At 48.2% G+C, this 13,290-nt stretch overlaps 1 protein-coding gene across 1 annotated transcript in view; it reads right to left on the bottom strand.

Moving 5' to 3' along the window:
* IL4R (interleukin 4 receptor) overlaps positions 1–3,404 on the bottom strand; it is a 52,056-nt gene extending 48,652 nt beyond the window's left edge. Inside the window, exon 1 of the mRNA XM_032157174.2 lies at positions 3,233–3,404. Coding sequence (XP_032013065.1) covers positions 3,233–3,394 — 162 coding nt within the window. The 5' untranslated portion in view covers positions 3,395–3,404. The remainder of the gene's footprint in view (positions 1–3,232) is intronic.
* Between the last annotated feature and the right edge of the window lie 9,886 nt (positions 3,405–13,290).

The following is a 13,290-nucleotide window of genomic DNA, read 5'->3' as shown; positions in this document are numbered from 1 at the left end:
AAGATTTATTCATTTAGGCCAGGCACGTTTGCTCGCATCTATAAACCCAACACTTTAGGAGGCTGAGGCAGGAGGATTGCTTGAGACCAGCAGTTCAAGACTAGCCTAGGCAACATAGCAAGATCCTGTCTCTAAAAATATAAAAACAATTAGCCAGGCATGGTGGCACACACCTGTAGTCCCAGCTACTCAGGAGGCTGAGGTGGAAGGATTACTTGAACCCAGGTATTGGATGCTACAGTGAGCTATGATTGTGCCACTGTGCTCCAGCCCGGGAAATAGAGAGGGACCATGGCTCTAAAAAAAAAAAAAAAAAAAAAAAAAAAAAAGGTATTCATTATTCATTTAACAAATACATAGTACCAGGTACTGTTTTGTATGCTTGACATATATTAACTCATTTAGTAATCACTACAATGGCATAGTCACTATAATCTCATAAATGCAGAAACTGAGGCTCTGGGAAGTCAGTTAAACAGTAAGCAGCAAAGCCAGCATTTGCACTGGGTGATCTGGCTCAAGTCCACACTGTCACTCCCCAGCTATACGTCTTGACAGGTAACAACAGACATATACATTGATTGCGGACCCACTGGGTGTTGGACATTGTGTGAAATAGCTTATAAAACATGTCATCAACCCTCAAGAAAATTCACTTTTACAAACGTGAGGAAGCACAGTACCTAGGCGGCTTCTGTCCTGGCCTCATTCCCAGGTACCAGTGAGGGCAGTCAAGAGGTGGGGCATCTAATCCCAAACGCTCTCTTCCATCCTCCCAGATGGGGTGGAAGAGGGCAGGGAGACGGGGGAGGTAGAAAAGGTTCTTCTCATGTATTTATGTATTTGTTTATTTTGAGACAGGGTCTCGCTCTGTCACCCAGGCTACAGTGCAGTGGCATGATTATAGTTCACTGCAGCCTTGACCACCTGGGCTCAAGCCATCCTCCTACCTCAGCCTCCCAAATAGCTGGGGCTAGAGGCACCTGCTACCATGCCTGGCTAAGTTTTTAAACTTTTTTGTAGGAACAGGGTCTCACTATGTTGCCCAGGCTGGTCTAAAACTCCTGGGTTCAAGCGATCCTCTCTCCTCAGCCTCCTAAAGTGCTGGGATTACAGGTGTGAGTCATTGTGCCCGGCTTCTTCTCACTTCTTTGACAATTCATTTCAGCTCCTTTTTGAACTGGGAGCATTAGAAAACTGAACATCCCCACCCATGCCCTGGGCATTTTGCAACCTGGGATTGTATTGTATTAAACATGTCCGTCATTGAGTCACTTCCCAGCATTTGGAAACCCTTAGGTTATCTCAGACCTGCTGGTAACTGGATGTGTTGTAACTGGAGTGACTGCAGGTTTTCCTCCCTGCTGCCTTCCCAGTGCCTCCTCCAGATTCAGATCCAGAGGCCCAGGGTGGGGCCCAGGAATCTGCATTGTTGCTTTTACAACTCAAGCCAAGGTAAAATACACTGGCCCAAGCTCCTTGGCACGGCATTCAAGGCCTTCCACAATGCAGCCCAGCCCAACTTTCCATCAATCTCTGGCTTCTCCTTACTCCCTAGGTTCTGTACACAGTGCCCTTTCACACCTCCCAGCCTCCGCCCACTCTGTGCCTCCCTTTACCTCCCATCCTCCACCTGCCAGACTCCCTGCTCCACTTACAAGGCTAGCTCAGGGTCCCCCGGTGCTGGGAAGCCCGGCCCAGTGCCCTGTGAAGAGCTGATCCCCTCTGGCTTGTGGTCCTGCAGCCGCTGGCGCATCCGCACCCTCCCAGCCCCCACACTCACATCTGTCTTCCTGCAGAGGGGGTGCTCCTTGAGGCAAGCACCAGTGCCCAGAACACCACCCAGGGCCCTGCAGGAGCTGAATGAGTGCTAGTGAGTGAATGAGTGGCTTAGCGGGTCACCTCCCATTCATGGGCTGGGCTAGCTGAGTTCTGAGAAACCCCTGCAGGACCCTGGAATGCCCTAATGTGCAGGACACCCTGGCCAAACCTACACCTGAGCCTGTTTCCCCATTGGACTTTGGGATTTTGATAAAGGCACTGAGGTCCCAGCAAATGCCTTGGGCTCCTCATAGGCCACTGGGGGCAGGGAAGTGCAGTGGGTCATGCCTCCCAGAGGGCTGGGGAAGGGGAAAGACTAGAACTGGAGCAGGGTTAGCGCTGGCCTGGGGGAATTCCTTGAACCCCAGAAGCAGAAAAACTAGCGGTCCCCTATCTTGCTTAATTCTAAGAAATCCAGATTTTGTTTAAAAAAAAATCAGGGCTCAGTGGCTCACACCTGTAATCCCAGCATTTTGGGAGGCCGAGGTGGGACGATCACTTAGGCCAGCCTGGGCAACATAGTGAGACACCATCTCTATAAAATAAATTTTTAAAAAGAAAATAAAGATCAGATTCCTGGGTTTACTGAATCTGAATCTCAGGGCAAGGACCTGGGAATCTGCATTTTAAGTAAATCTCCCGGAGATTCTGGTTATGTGGGGGCTCCTCAAACGTGACTGAGAGATGGAGAGCAGCTGGATCTGGCGTGGGCTTGCCTGGGCTCTAGTCCTGCTGCCCCACGGACTCCCGAGTGGGCGGCACCTTGGGGCAAGTTATTAAAGCGGCCGGGGTCTCGGTGACCTCATCTGTACAATGGCCATGACGCACAGCACCGGCCACAGAGAAGTTAGTGGGAGGTTTCACTCGGCATCCTTTCAGTAAAACAAGTCCCAGTCAATGATCGCGATTATTGGGTCCATCTGATATTCGGAGGCGGAGACTGCCCCGATTCACTGACCTACTACTCAAATTTACAGTTCTCAGAACTTTCCCCACCCTTTCTGTCTCCGAAGTCCTCACTGACTTCCTGAGCGCGGGGCAGGGCGCCACTGCCCGGAGAAGAGGTGCTGCGTGGCCCCCCGACAGCCTAACCCCAAGCCCCCCGCCCCCGCAGGCCGTCCCGGCGGAGGTCTCACTGCCAGCACCGGCTTTGGGGAGCGCTGGGTGTCCACCTATCCCTGGCCTCGCGCCTCCGCTGCCTTTCGGCGGCAAGGACGGAACCGGGCACTGCTCCGCGCGCACCGAGAGTCGCGGGCTCGGGCCCCGCTCGGAGTCGGGGTGGTCCCCGTGGTCCCCGCGGTCCCCGCTGCCCGGGTCCCCGCCGGCGGCCGAGCCCTTCCCGAACGCCCTCAGCCGGCGTGCCCGGGCGATACCCTCGCAACCCGATCCGCGCGAGGGCCCCGGATCCTACCTGCGCGCCCCTGCTCCATTCGCCGTCCGGGCGCCCGAGCGGGAAGTGGGGGACCCCTGGGTGGCCCTTCCCCGGCCCACACCGCGCGGGGCTTTCCTGGGCGCGGAGACCCAGCCCGCCCCGGCTTCCTGCGCCCCGCCCCGGCGCCTGGCAGATTTGCATGCACCGCCCCGCCCGGCGCGCCCGGCCCGGGTCCCGGCCACCTCGCGCCCCTGTCGCTGTCCCCGCTGCTGCCGGACAGTCCGAGCCGCCGTCCTCTCCTGCACCCCGCGGGGTGTCTTGCAGCGCGCTTCCTCCCACGCTGCAGCCCGAGGTCGCGCGCAGCGGAGACTCCGCAGTGGATCCCCTTGGTCTCGGAATAAAACGCCCACGCCGACCAGGCCTCCAGGACCTGCTCCTGCCAGGCCTCCGCGGCCTCCTCTGCGCTGGGAGCAGTTGCGTTTGGGGTGGGAGGGCTGGGCGACTGGAATCCTCCTCCCCTTCCTAACAGCCCGGTTTCCAAGTGCCAGTGTTTGCACATTCTTCAATAAATGTTTACCCAACTCCTACTCCAGCCACATTTGGATAGTAAAACAGCCCTTCAATCAGTAACTAGTAACAATCTGTCAGGCACTGCAAATGTTAACTCCTTCAATCCTGGCAACTACCTTATAAGGCAGTGATACTATCACTGGTTTTACAAATCGGGAAACTGAGGCACAGAATCCTTAAGAAATTCAAAATGGGTTGGGCAACGTGGCTCATGCCTGTAATCCCAGCACTTTGGGAAGCTGAGGCGGGAGGATCACTTGAACCCCATAGTTCGAGACCAGCCTGGGCAACCCTGTTAGCCAGACCCCATATCTACAAAAATTGACATTTATAAAATTTTAAAAAAGAAAAGAAAGAAACTCAGAATCACTCTGCAGGTAAGCAGGAGCAGGGGTGGAGCTGGGATTCGAACACAGGCCCCATAGACCATTAACCTCTGGACACCATAAGAACCCGGATGCAGCCAGATGACTTGGGGGAAAACACTCAACAAAGTATTTCAGGTCAGGAGGGCCCAAGAAGAAAGTAGGGACCTCTTAGAGCAGTGGGGCAGATGGTCTGGAAGAGGCTTTCTGAGTAGAGGCCATTTGAGCTGAGACTCAGAAGAGCCTATGGGGGAAGACTTGTGTAGGGAGATGGAAGAGCTAGTGCAAAGGCCCTGTGGGAACCAGCTCAGCCTGCAGGAGGAATTGCTGAAGGCCAGCATGGCTGTGGAGCCCTGAGTGAGGAAAGAGCGGAGGGAGGGGAGGTGGGAGATACTTGGACTCACACTGGGCAGTGCTGAGAACCCAGAGAGTAATTTGACCCCCTCCTGCCCTCAAGGAGCTCTCAGTCTGAGGGTGGAAGCCAAGGACAACCCAATGGGATCAAGTGCTGTGGTGGAGGGTGAGGGTTGGCTTCCCAGGGCAGGGGCCACTGCACGTCAATCATTCTTTTTTTTTTTTTTTTTTGAAGATGGGGTCTCATTCCATTGCCCAGGCTGGAGTGCAGTGGGTGATCTCAGCTCACTGCAACCTCCTCCTCCTGGGTTCAAGCGATTCTCCTGCCTCAGCCTCCTGAGTAGCTGAGATTACAAGCGTGCATCACCACGTCTGGCTCATTTTTGTATTTTTAGTAGACATGAGGTTTCACTATGTTGGCCAGGCTGGTCTCAAACTCCTGACCTCAGGTGATCTGCCTGCCTCTGCCTCCCAAAGTGCTGGGATTACAGGTGTGAGCCACCACGCCTGGGCCGTATGTCAATCATTCTTTCCTGTACTCGGTCTGTCTTGGTCCTACTGTGTGTCTAACCCTGTGACAAGCGCCGATGACGCAGACCTGAGGACATGAAACAGACACAATCCCTGCCCTATGAGACCTTATAACCAAGTGAGCAAGACAGCCACCAACCCACCCCCGGAAGTGAAAGTAAAGATGACTCAGTTCCCTGGGGTCAGGGATGGCTTCCTGGAGGAGGTGACCTCTGACCAGTGCCTGAATCAATGCAGAAAAACATGCAGGTGGAAGGGACAGCATGAGCAAATACCTGGAGGTGGCGTGGGAGTGTGGAAAAACTCCCATCCTTCGGCATCCGTTTGTGGATGCCTCCATATGCCAAGTCGTGAGCTGGGGGCTAGGGAGAGCAAGAAATAGATCCAGCCCCTGCTTCCTAGCCCTGAGGATCTGGTTGGGGCACTGACAAGTGAACAGACTAAGCAATTGAGTGTAATAAACCCCGTACTGGGGGCAGCCCAGGCAGACGCTGAGAGGACTAGGGAGAGAGGGCCACAGGAAGGGCTTTCCTGGAAGCTTGGGTTTCAGGAGGAATAGGAATCCTCTGGATGAGGTGTGACTTCCACTCCCGTCCACACTCATACTCCCTCACACTCATTACTCACACATCTGCACACCCACACGGTTGATGCTTCATCCCAGGCAGTTCAGCCCTGCAAGCTGCCTTTGTCCTGTCTTTGTGTTTCTGAGTTTGTGCCCCATGTCATCAGGAGACGACAGCAAAAGTCTACCTTTGAAGTCCTTTAGGAATGTGTGGCTTGGGCTGTATCCCCTCCTGGACTCCCAAACTGGGCTCCCATCCTGTTTTCCCAGTCAAGTCATTCTTCATCAGTTTCCTCGCTTGCCTCTAGACTGCCCGCATTGGCATACCAACTCTGCTACGTATTGACTATGTGACTTTGGGCAAAGTAGATCATCCTCCCTGTGCCTCAGTTTCCCCATCTGTAAAATGGGGATAATAATAGACCCACCTCATAGGGCTATGAAATGGTGAAATGGCAAGGTACGTTTCGCAGCGCCCAGAACAGTGCCTGGCATGGATTAGGCATTCAGAATGTCAATTGCTGTTCTTATCAGGATGAAAATGAGAAAGAAGCAAAGTTGAAGCCTGTTGTCTTGGTCTGTTGCTTGGTTGTGAAATGGAGATGAACGTGGCATTGAGAAGACAGGCAAAGAAAGCACAGCTGTGGTCAGAGGCTTCAGGAAATCTGGGGGAAGAGACTTTGGGAATTCTTTGTACTCTTCTCCCAACTTTCCTGCGAGTCTGAAATTATGTCAAATTACAAAGTTAAAGAAAACAGGGCATTGTTCTCGGGTGCAAGAGAGAAAATGTGAAGTTCGTCTTCTTGCATACAGTCCCACTGTTCAAGTTCCTGCCCAAGATGCCCAGACTTTATCTGTGACTGCTCTGTCAGTCCTGGGAGCAGGTCCAAAGGCACCAAGATAGTAAAACCTCTGTTCCCCCATCTAGGGGTTCCCAAGTCTTGCCTCAGTATAAGCTCAATCCTCATTACATCCTAACACGCTTACTTGTTTCCAAGCCTTTCGGTCTTTAAAACTAATAGACTTTATTTTTTAGAACCATTGTAGATTATGGAAAAATTGAGGAGATAGTGCTGAGAGTTCCCATACATCCCCCTCCCCCATGCAAAATTTCCCCTTTTATCAACATCTTGCATTAGTGTGTAGTGCCTTCCTTATAATACGGATACATTATTATAAACTAAAGTCCATAGCATACATTGTTTCACTGTTTCTCAGGGGTTTTGTTTTGTTTTGTTTTGTGTTTGTTTGCTTGTTTGGAAACAAGGTCTCATTCTGTTGCCCAGGCTGGAGCAGCCTGGAACTCCTGGGCTCAGGGGATCCTCCTGCTTCTGCCTTCCAAATAGCTTGGGCTACAAGAACATGCCACCACACTAGGCTCTTTTTTTTTTTTTTTTAACTTGTAGAGACAGTCTTGCTACATTGCCCAAGCTGGTCTCAAACTCCTAAGCTCAAATTATCCTTCCATCTCAGCCTCCTAAAATGCTGGGATTGCAGGCATGAGCCGCTGTGCCTAGCCTCTGCTGCACAGTTCTGAGTCTTTTTTTTTTTTTTTGAGACTGAGTCTTGCTCTGTTGCCCAGGCTGGGGTGCAGTGGCATGATCTCAACTCACTGCAACCTCTGCCTCCCAGGTTCTAGCGATTCTCACTCCTCAGCCTTCCAAGTAGCTGGGACTACAGGTGCACGCCTGGCTAATTTTTGTATTTTTGGTAGAGACAGGGTTTCCCCATATTGGCCAAGCTAGTCTTGAACTCCTGACCTCAAGTGATCCACCTGCCTCAGCCTCCCAAAATGTTGGGATTACAGGTGTGAGCCACTGCTCCCAGCCAAGTTCTGGGTCTTAACAATGTACAATGTCATGGATCCACACATGCAGCAACAAAAAGAATAGTTTCCCAGCCTGGGCAACATAGCAAGACTCAGTATCTATGAAGAAACAAAAACAAACAACAACAACAACAACAACAACAACAAAAAACAGGCCAGGCATGGTGCTGTACCTGTGGTCCCAGCTACTCAGAAGCTGAGGCAGGAGGATCCCTTGAGCCCAGGAGTTTGATGCTGCAGTGAACTATGATCATGCCACTGCACTCCAGCCTGGGCAACAGAATGAGACCCTATCTCTAAAAAAAAAAATAAAAAAATAAAAAAAGAAAAAAAAAAGAAAAAAAGAAAGAATAGTTTCACTTCCCTAAAAATCCCCAATCCTCTACCTATTCTTCCTGGATCCTGGAAACCACTGATTTTTTTACTGTCTCCATAGTTTTGCCTTTTTCAGAATGTCACGTAATTGAAATCAGAAAGTATGTAGTCTCTTAATACTGACTTCTTTTACTTAGCAATATGCTTTTCAGGTTCCTCCATGTCTTTTCCAGGCTTCACACCTCATTTCCTTTTGTGGCTGAATAGTGCCCTATTGTGTGGATGTACCACAGTTTATCCATTCTACCTATTGAAAGACATCTTTGTTGCTTCCAATTTTTGGCAATTATGAATAAAGCTGCTATCAACACTCATGTGCAAGTTTTTGGGTGGACATAAGTTTGCAACACAATTGAGTACATACCAAGGAGCACAATTGCTGGATCATATGGTAAAAGTAAGAAAGTTTGGCAATAAACTGCCAGTGTCTTCCAAGGTGGCTGTACCATTTTGCCTTTCTATCAACAACAAGTGAGAGTTTCCATTGCTCTGTATTCTTGTTAGCTTTTGATATTGTCAGTTTGAGGATTTTAGCCACTCTAGTAGGTATGTAGTGGTATCTCATCATTGTTTGCAATTTCCTAGTGACTTATGATGCATATGTCAATGATTGCAAATTAGGAAATTTGCAATTTCCTAATGACATATGATGTTGAGCATATTTTCATATGCTTTTTGCCATCTGTATATCTTAATTGTTGTCTGTTGATAGCTTGTGCCCATTTTTTAGTTGTGTTGTTTTCTTATTGTCGAGTTTTAAAATTCTTTGTGTATTTTGGATACAGGTCCTTTATTAGATATGCGTTTTGCAAAGATTTTCAAATTTAATACAGTTTTCAATTTTCATAAACTCCAAACCACCAATTTTTTTTTTTTTTTTTTTTTGAGACAGAGTCTCGCTCTGTCACTTAGGCTGGAGTGCAGTGGCACAATCTCGGCTCACTGCAAGCTCCACCTCCGGGTTCACGCCATTCTCCTGCCTCAGCCTCTCCGAGTAGCTGGGACTACAGGCGCCTGCCACCACGCCCGGCTAATTTTTTTTTTTTTGTATTTTTAGTAGAGACGGGGTTTGACCGTGGTCTCGATCTCCTGACCTCGTGAACCGCCCACCTTGGCCTCCCAAAGTGCTGGGATTACAAGCGTGAGCCACCGCGCCCAGCCAAACCACCAATTTTTTTTCTCATTCCTGGATTATCCTTTTAGTGTTGTATCTAAAAACTCATTGCCAAACCTAAGGTCACTGAGATCCAAGATTTTATCCTATGATATCTTCTAGAAATTTTATAATTTTGTATTTTACATTTAGGTCTATGATTTATGTTGAGTTATTTTTTGTGAAAGGTGTAAGGTCTGTGTCCAAATTTATTATTATTATTTTGCATGTAGACATCCAGTTGTTTCAGGAACATTTGTTGAAAAGACTCTCCTTTTTCCACTGAATTGCCTTTGCCTCTTTGTCACAGACCAGTTGACTGTATTTGTGTTAGTATATTTTGGGGGTCTGTATTCTGTTCCATTGTTGTTTTTGTCTGTTCTTTCACCAGTACCATACTGTCTTGATTACCGTAGCTTTATTTTATAGTTTTAAAGTCAGGTAATGTCAGTCCTTCAACTTGGTTGTTGTTCTTCAGTATTGTCTTGGCTATTCCAGGCTTTTTGCCTTTCTGTTTGAACTTTAGAATCAGTTTGTCAATACTCACAAAATAACTTGTTGGGATTCTGATTGGGATTGTGCTGCATCCGTAAGATCAAGTTGGGAAGAACTCTCCATGAACATGGACTATCTCTCCATTTGTTGAGATCTTTGGTTTCATTCATCAGAATTTTGTAGTTTTCCTCATAAAGATCCAGTATATGTTTATTAGATTTATACTTAAGTATTTATTTTTCTTTCTTTTTTGGTGCTAATATAAATGGCATTGTGTTTTTAATTTTAAATGCCACTTGTTTATTGCTGGTATGTAGGAAAGCAGTTGACCTTTGTATGTTAACTTTTTATCCTGCAAACTTGCTACACACACTTATTAGTTCCAAGAGGGTTTTTTATTTAACTTTTTAGGATTTTCTGCATAGACAATAATGTCATCTGCAAACAAAGAAAGTTTGGTTTCTTCCTCCCAAATCTGTGTAACTTTTCTTTTTTTCTTTGTCTCGTTTCATGAGGTAGGACTTGCAGTATGATGTTGAATAGGAGTGGTGACAGTGGGCATCATTGGCTTGGTCATTGGCTTAGGGCTGATGGAATAGAAGTGGTTATTTTCCCAGCACTTCCAGACAGACTATAGGAGACCAGGAATGGGAGCAGACCAGACTCCACCAGCCAGGAGAAAAGCACTCAGGCAAAGAACTGCTGTTGTTGGAGACTGGAAGTCAGGCAAACACATGGAAAGGCACAGCTGATGGGATGTGGGCAATGAACTCACTACAGCACAGCTTCTCTGCATCTAAAATAAGGAAATAAGCCAGGTGCAGTGGCTTACGCCTATAATTGCAGCAGTCTGGGAGGCAGAGGTGGGAGGATGACTTGAGTTCAGGAGTTCAAGACCAGCCTGCGCAACATAGCAAGACCCTATCTCTACAAAAAAAATTAACAAAATTAGTTGGATGTGGTGGCACACACCTGTAGTTACAGCTACTCGGGAGGTTGAGGCAAGAGAATCACTTGAGTCTAGGAGGTTGAGGCTGCAGTGAGCTATGACTGCACCACGGCACTCCAGCCAGGGTGACAGAGCAAGACTTTGTCTCAATAAATAAATAAATAAGGCTGGGCGTGGTGGCTCACTCCTGTAATCCCAGCACTTAATCTCATGAGGCCAGGAGATTAAGACCATCCTGGCTAACATGGTGAAACCCTGTCTCTACTAAATATACAAAAAATTAGCCGGGCGTGGTGGCATGCGCCTGTAGTCCCAGCTACTTGGGAGGCTGAGGCAGGAGAATCGCTTGAACCCGGGAGGTGGAGGTTGTAGTGAGCCAAAATTGCTCCACTGCACTCCAGCCTGGATGACGGAGTGGGACTCCATCTCAAAATAAAATAAAATAAAATAAATAAAAATAAAATAAAATAACATGAAGTATTATCTTTTCTGAGCATAACTTATTCTGATTCTTCAAAAAATAGAGATACATGGTTCAGGACCTGGAGAGAGAGGGGGCGTATTTCAAAGCATATTTCAAACTTCTCCTTCATTCTCCATCCAACATGGTACTTTACAGTCCACTTACTTCCAGCTTTCTTGCAATGGGAGATGTGGCAGACATGGTTAACTGTTGAAAACAGGTTCTACTCTTTAATACTTCTCCCACAAAAAGATGGGAGCCTGGCTGGGCGCGGTGGCTCACGCTTGTAATCCCAGCACTTTGGGAGGCCGAGGCGGGCGGATCACGAGGTCAGGAAATCGAGACCACAGTGAAACGCCGTCTCTACTAAAAATACAAAAAATTAGCCGGGCGTGGTGGCAGGCGCCTGTAGTCCCAGCTACTCCGAGAGGCTGAGGCAGGAGAATGGCGTGAACCCGAGAGGTGGAGCTTGCAGCGAGCCGAGATTGCGCCGCTGCACTCCAGTCTGGGCGACAGAGCGAGACTCCGTCTCAAAAAAAAAAAAAAAAGATGGGAGCCTGATTTCCCTCCCCTACACGATGATGCAACCTCAGTGACTGTCTTCTAATGAATAGAATATGGTGGAAATTATGCCAGCACTTCCAAGGCTGAGTTTAAAAAAAAAAAAAAAGGAGTTACAGCTTCTACCTGAATCTCTCTCTCTCTTTCCTCACACCTTGAGATCCCTGAGTTAATATATGAGAAGCCCAAGTACCCTGAAGCCACCATGCTGGAGAGAAGAGATAGAAGCCCAAGGAGTCTCATCTGTTTAGGACTTCCTATCCCAGGTCCAGATATGTGAGCAAATGAGCCTTCAAATGATTCCACCTCCCAATTCTGGAGTCTGCTATGCTGACACCAAGTCATCCCAGCTGAGCCGATTAAAATCTGGCCAAATTGCAAAACCATGAGCAAAATAAATGTTGCTATTGTTTTAATCTGAGTAATCAAGTAATTTTAAACCAAGAGTTTAATCCTAGGTAACTTTAAACCAAGTAGAGCAGAGATGAACCCACTGAACCCTGTCCCCACTGAACTCTGTTGGATTGCAGATTCATGTGCAAAACAAATGCCACTAAGTTTGGGGATAGTTTGTTATGCAGCCACAGTGTCTTGAACTTCTATGATACCCATAATACTCACCTTATGCAGTCTTCTCCATCAACAGAACTCAGATTTTGTTTGCGGTCAGCAATGTGTCCTATGTGAGGCAATAGATCAAGATTCACTGTGGCCAGTCATGACAATTCGTTTTTTTTTTTTTTTTTTTTGAGATGGAGTCTCACTCTGTTGCCCAGACTGGAGTGCAGTGGTACCATCCTTGCTTACTGCAACCTCCACTGCTGGGTTCAAGCGATTCTCCTGCCTCAGCCTCCTGAGGAGCTGGGATTACAGGGGCCCACCACGCCCAGCTAATTTTTGTATTTTTAGTAGAGACGGGGTTTCACCATGTTGGTCAGGCTGGTCTCAAACCCCTAACCTCGTGATCCATGCGCTTCGGCCTCCCAAAGTGCTGGGATTACAGGCGTGAGCCACCAAGCCTGGCCTAATCGTGACAATTCTATTTCATCTTTCTCAGCCTCCCTTGTGCTAGTGGTGGCTGAGTGGCCCAGTTCTGTTGAAGAAACCCAAATGGAAGTTTTTGTGTGTAGGGGAATGCTTCTGGGGAAAGGTTGGCTTTCCTGATCGAAAGGGTCTTCCTGCTGTGAAACATCTTGCCACCATAAGAGAAGGCCAAGACAACTGCAGTACAGGAGCCCTGACATCTGTGAACAACTGAATCAACCCCAGCAAGAGCTAATATCTGGAATTCTTGTAAGGTGAAGAATTTTCTAGACACAGAAGCCGTGATATCTTTTTTTTTTTTTGAGACGGAGTCTTGCTCTGTCACCCATGCTGGAGTGCAGTGGCACAGTCTTGGCTCACTGCAACCTCTGCCTGCCGGGTTCAAGTGATTCTCCTGCCTCAGCCTCCCGAGTAGCTGGAATTACAGGCGCCCACCACCATGCCTGGCTAATTTTTGTATTTTTTGTAGAGATGGGGTTTCTCCATGTTGGCCAGGCTGGTCTTGAACTCCTGACCTCAAGTGGTCCACCTGCTTTGGCCTCTCAAAGTGCTGGGATTACAGGCGTGAACCACTGCACCCGGCCCCTGACATCTTTGAGCAGCTGAACCACACCAGTTGTGACCAACCTCCAGATTCCATGTAACCGGAGAAAATGTAACCTCTGTTTATGTTCCTATTATTAAGTTTTTTGTTATTTTGCAGCTTAACAGATCAGACCCAATGGGATTATTTTGAGAGTGGGAGCCATCTGGGAATCATGGCTCAACTGGTTTTGGTGGGTGAAGACACAGGGGTTTGCCAACAATCTGAGTCAAGCTCTGTGGATATAGCCAGGAGATTGTG

Source organism: Hylobates moloch, unplaced genomic scaffold (assembly GCF_009828535.3).
Source record: "Hylobates moloch isolate HMO894 unplaced genomic scaffold, HMol_V3 SCAFFOLD_6, whole genome shotgun sequence".
Classification (NCBI taxonomy): domain Eukaryota; kingdom Metazoa; phylum Chordata; class Mammalia; order Primates; family Hylobatidae; genus Hylobates; species Hylobates moloch.
Note: the sequence above shows the minus strand (reverse complement) of the source record. Positions and strands in the feature narration are given on the sequence as shown.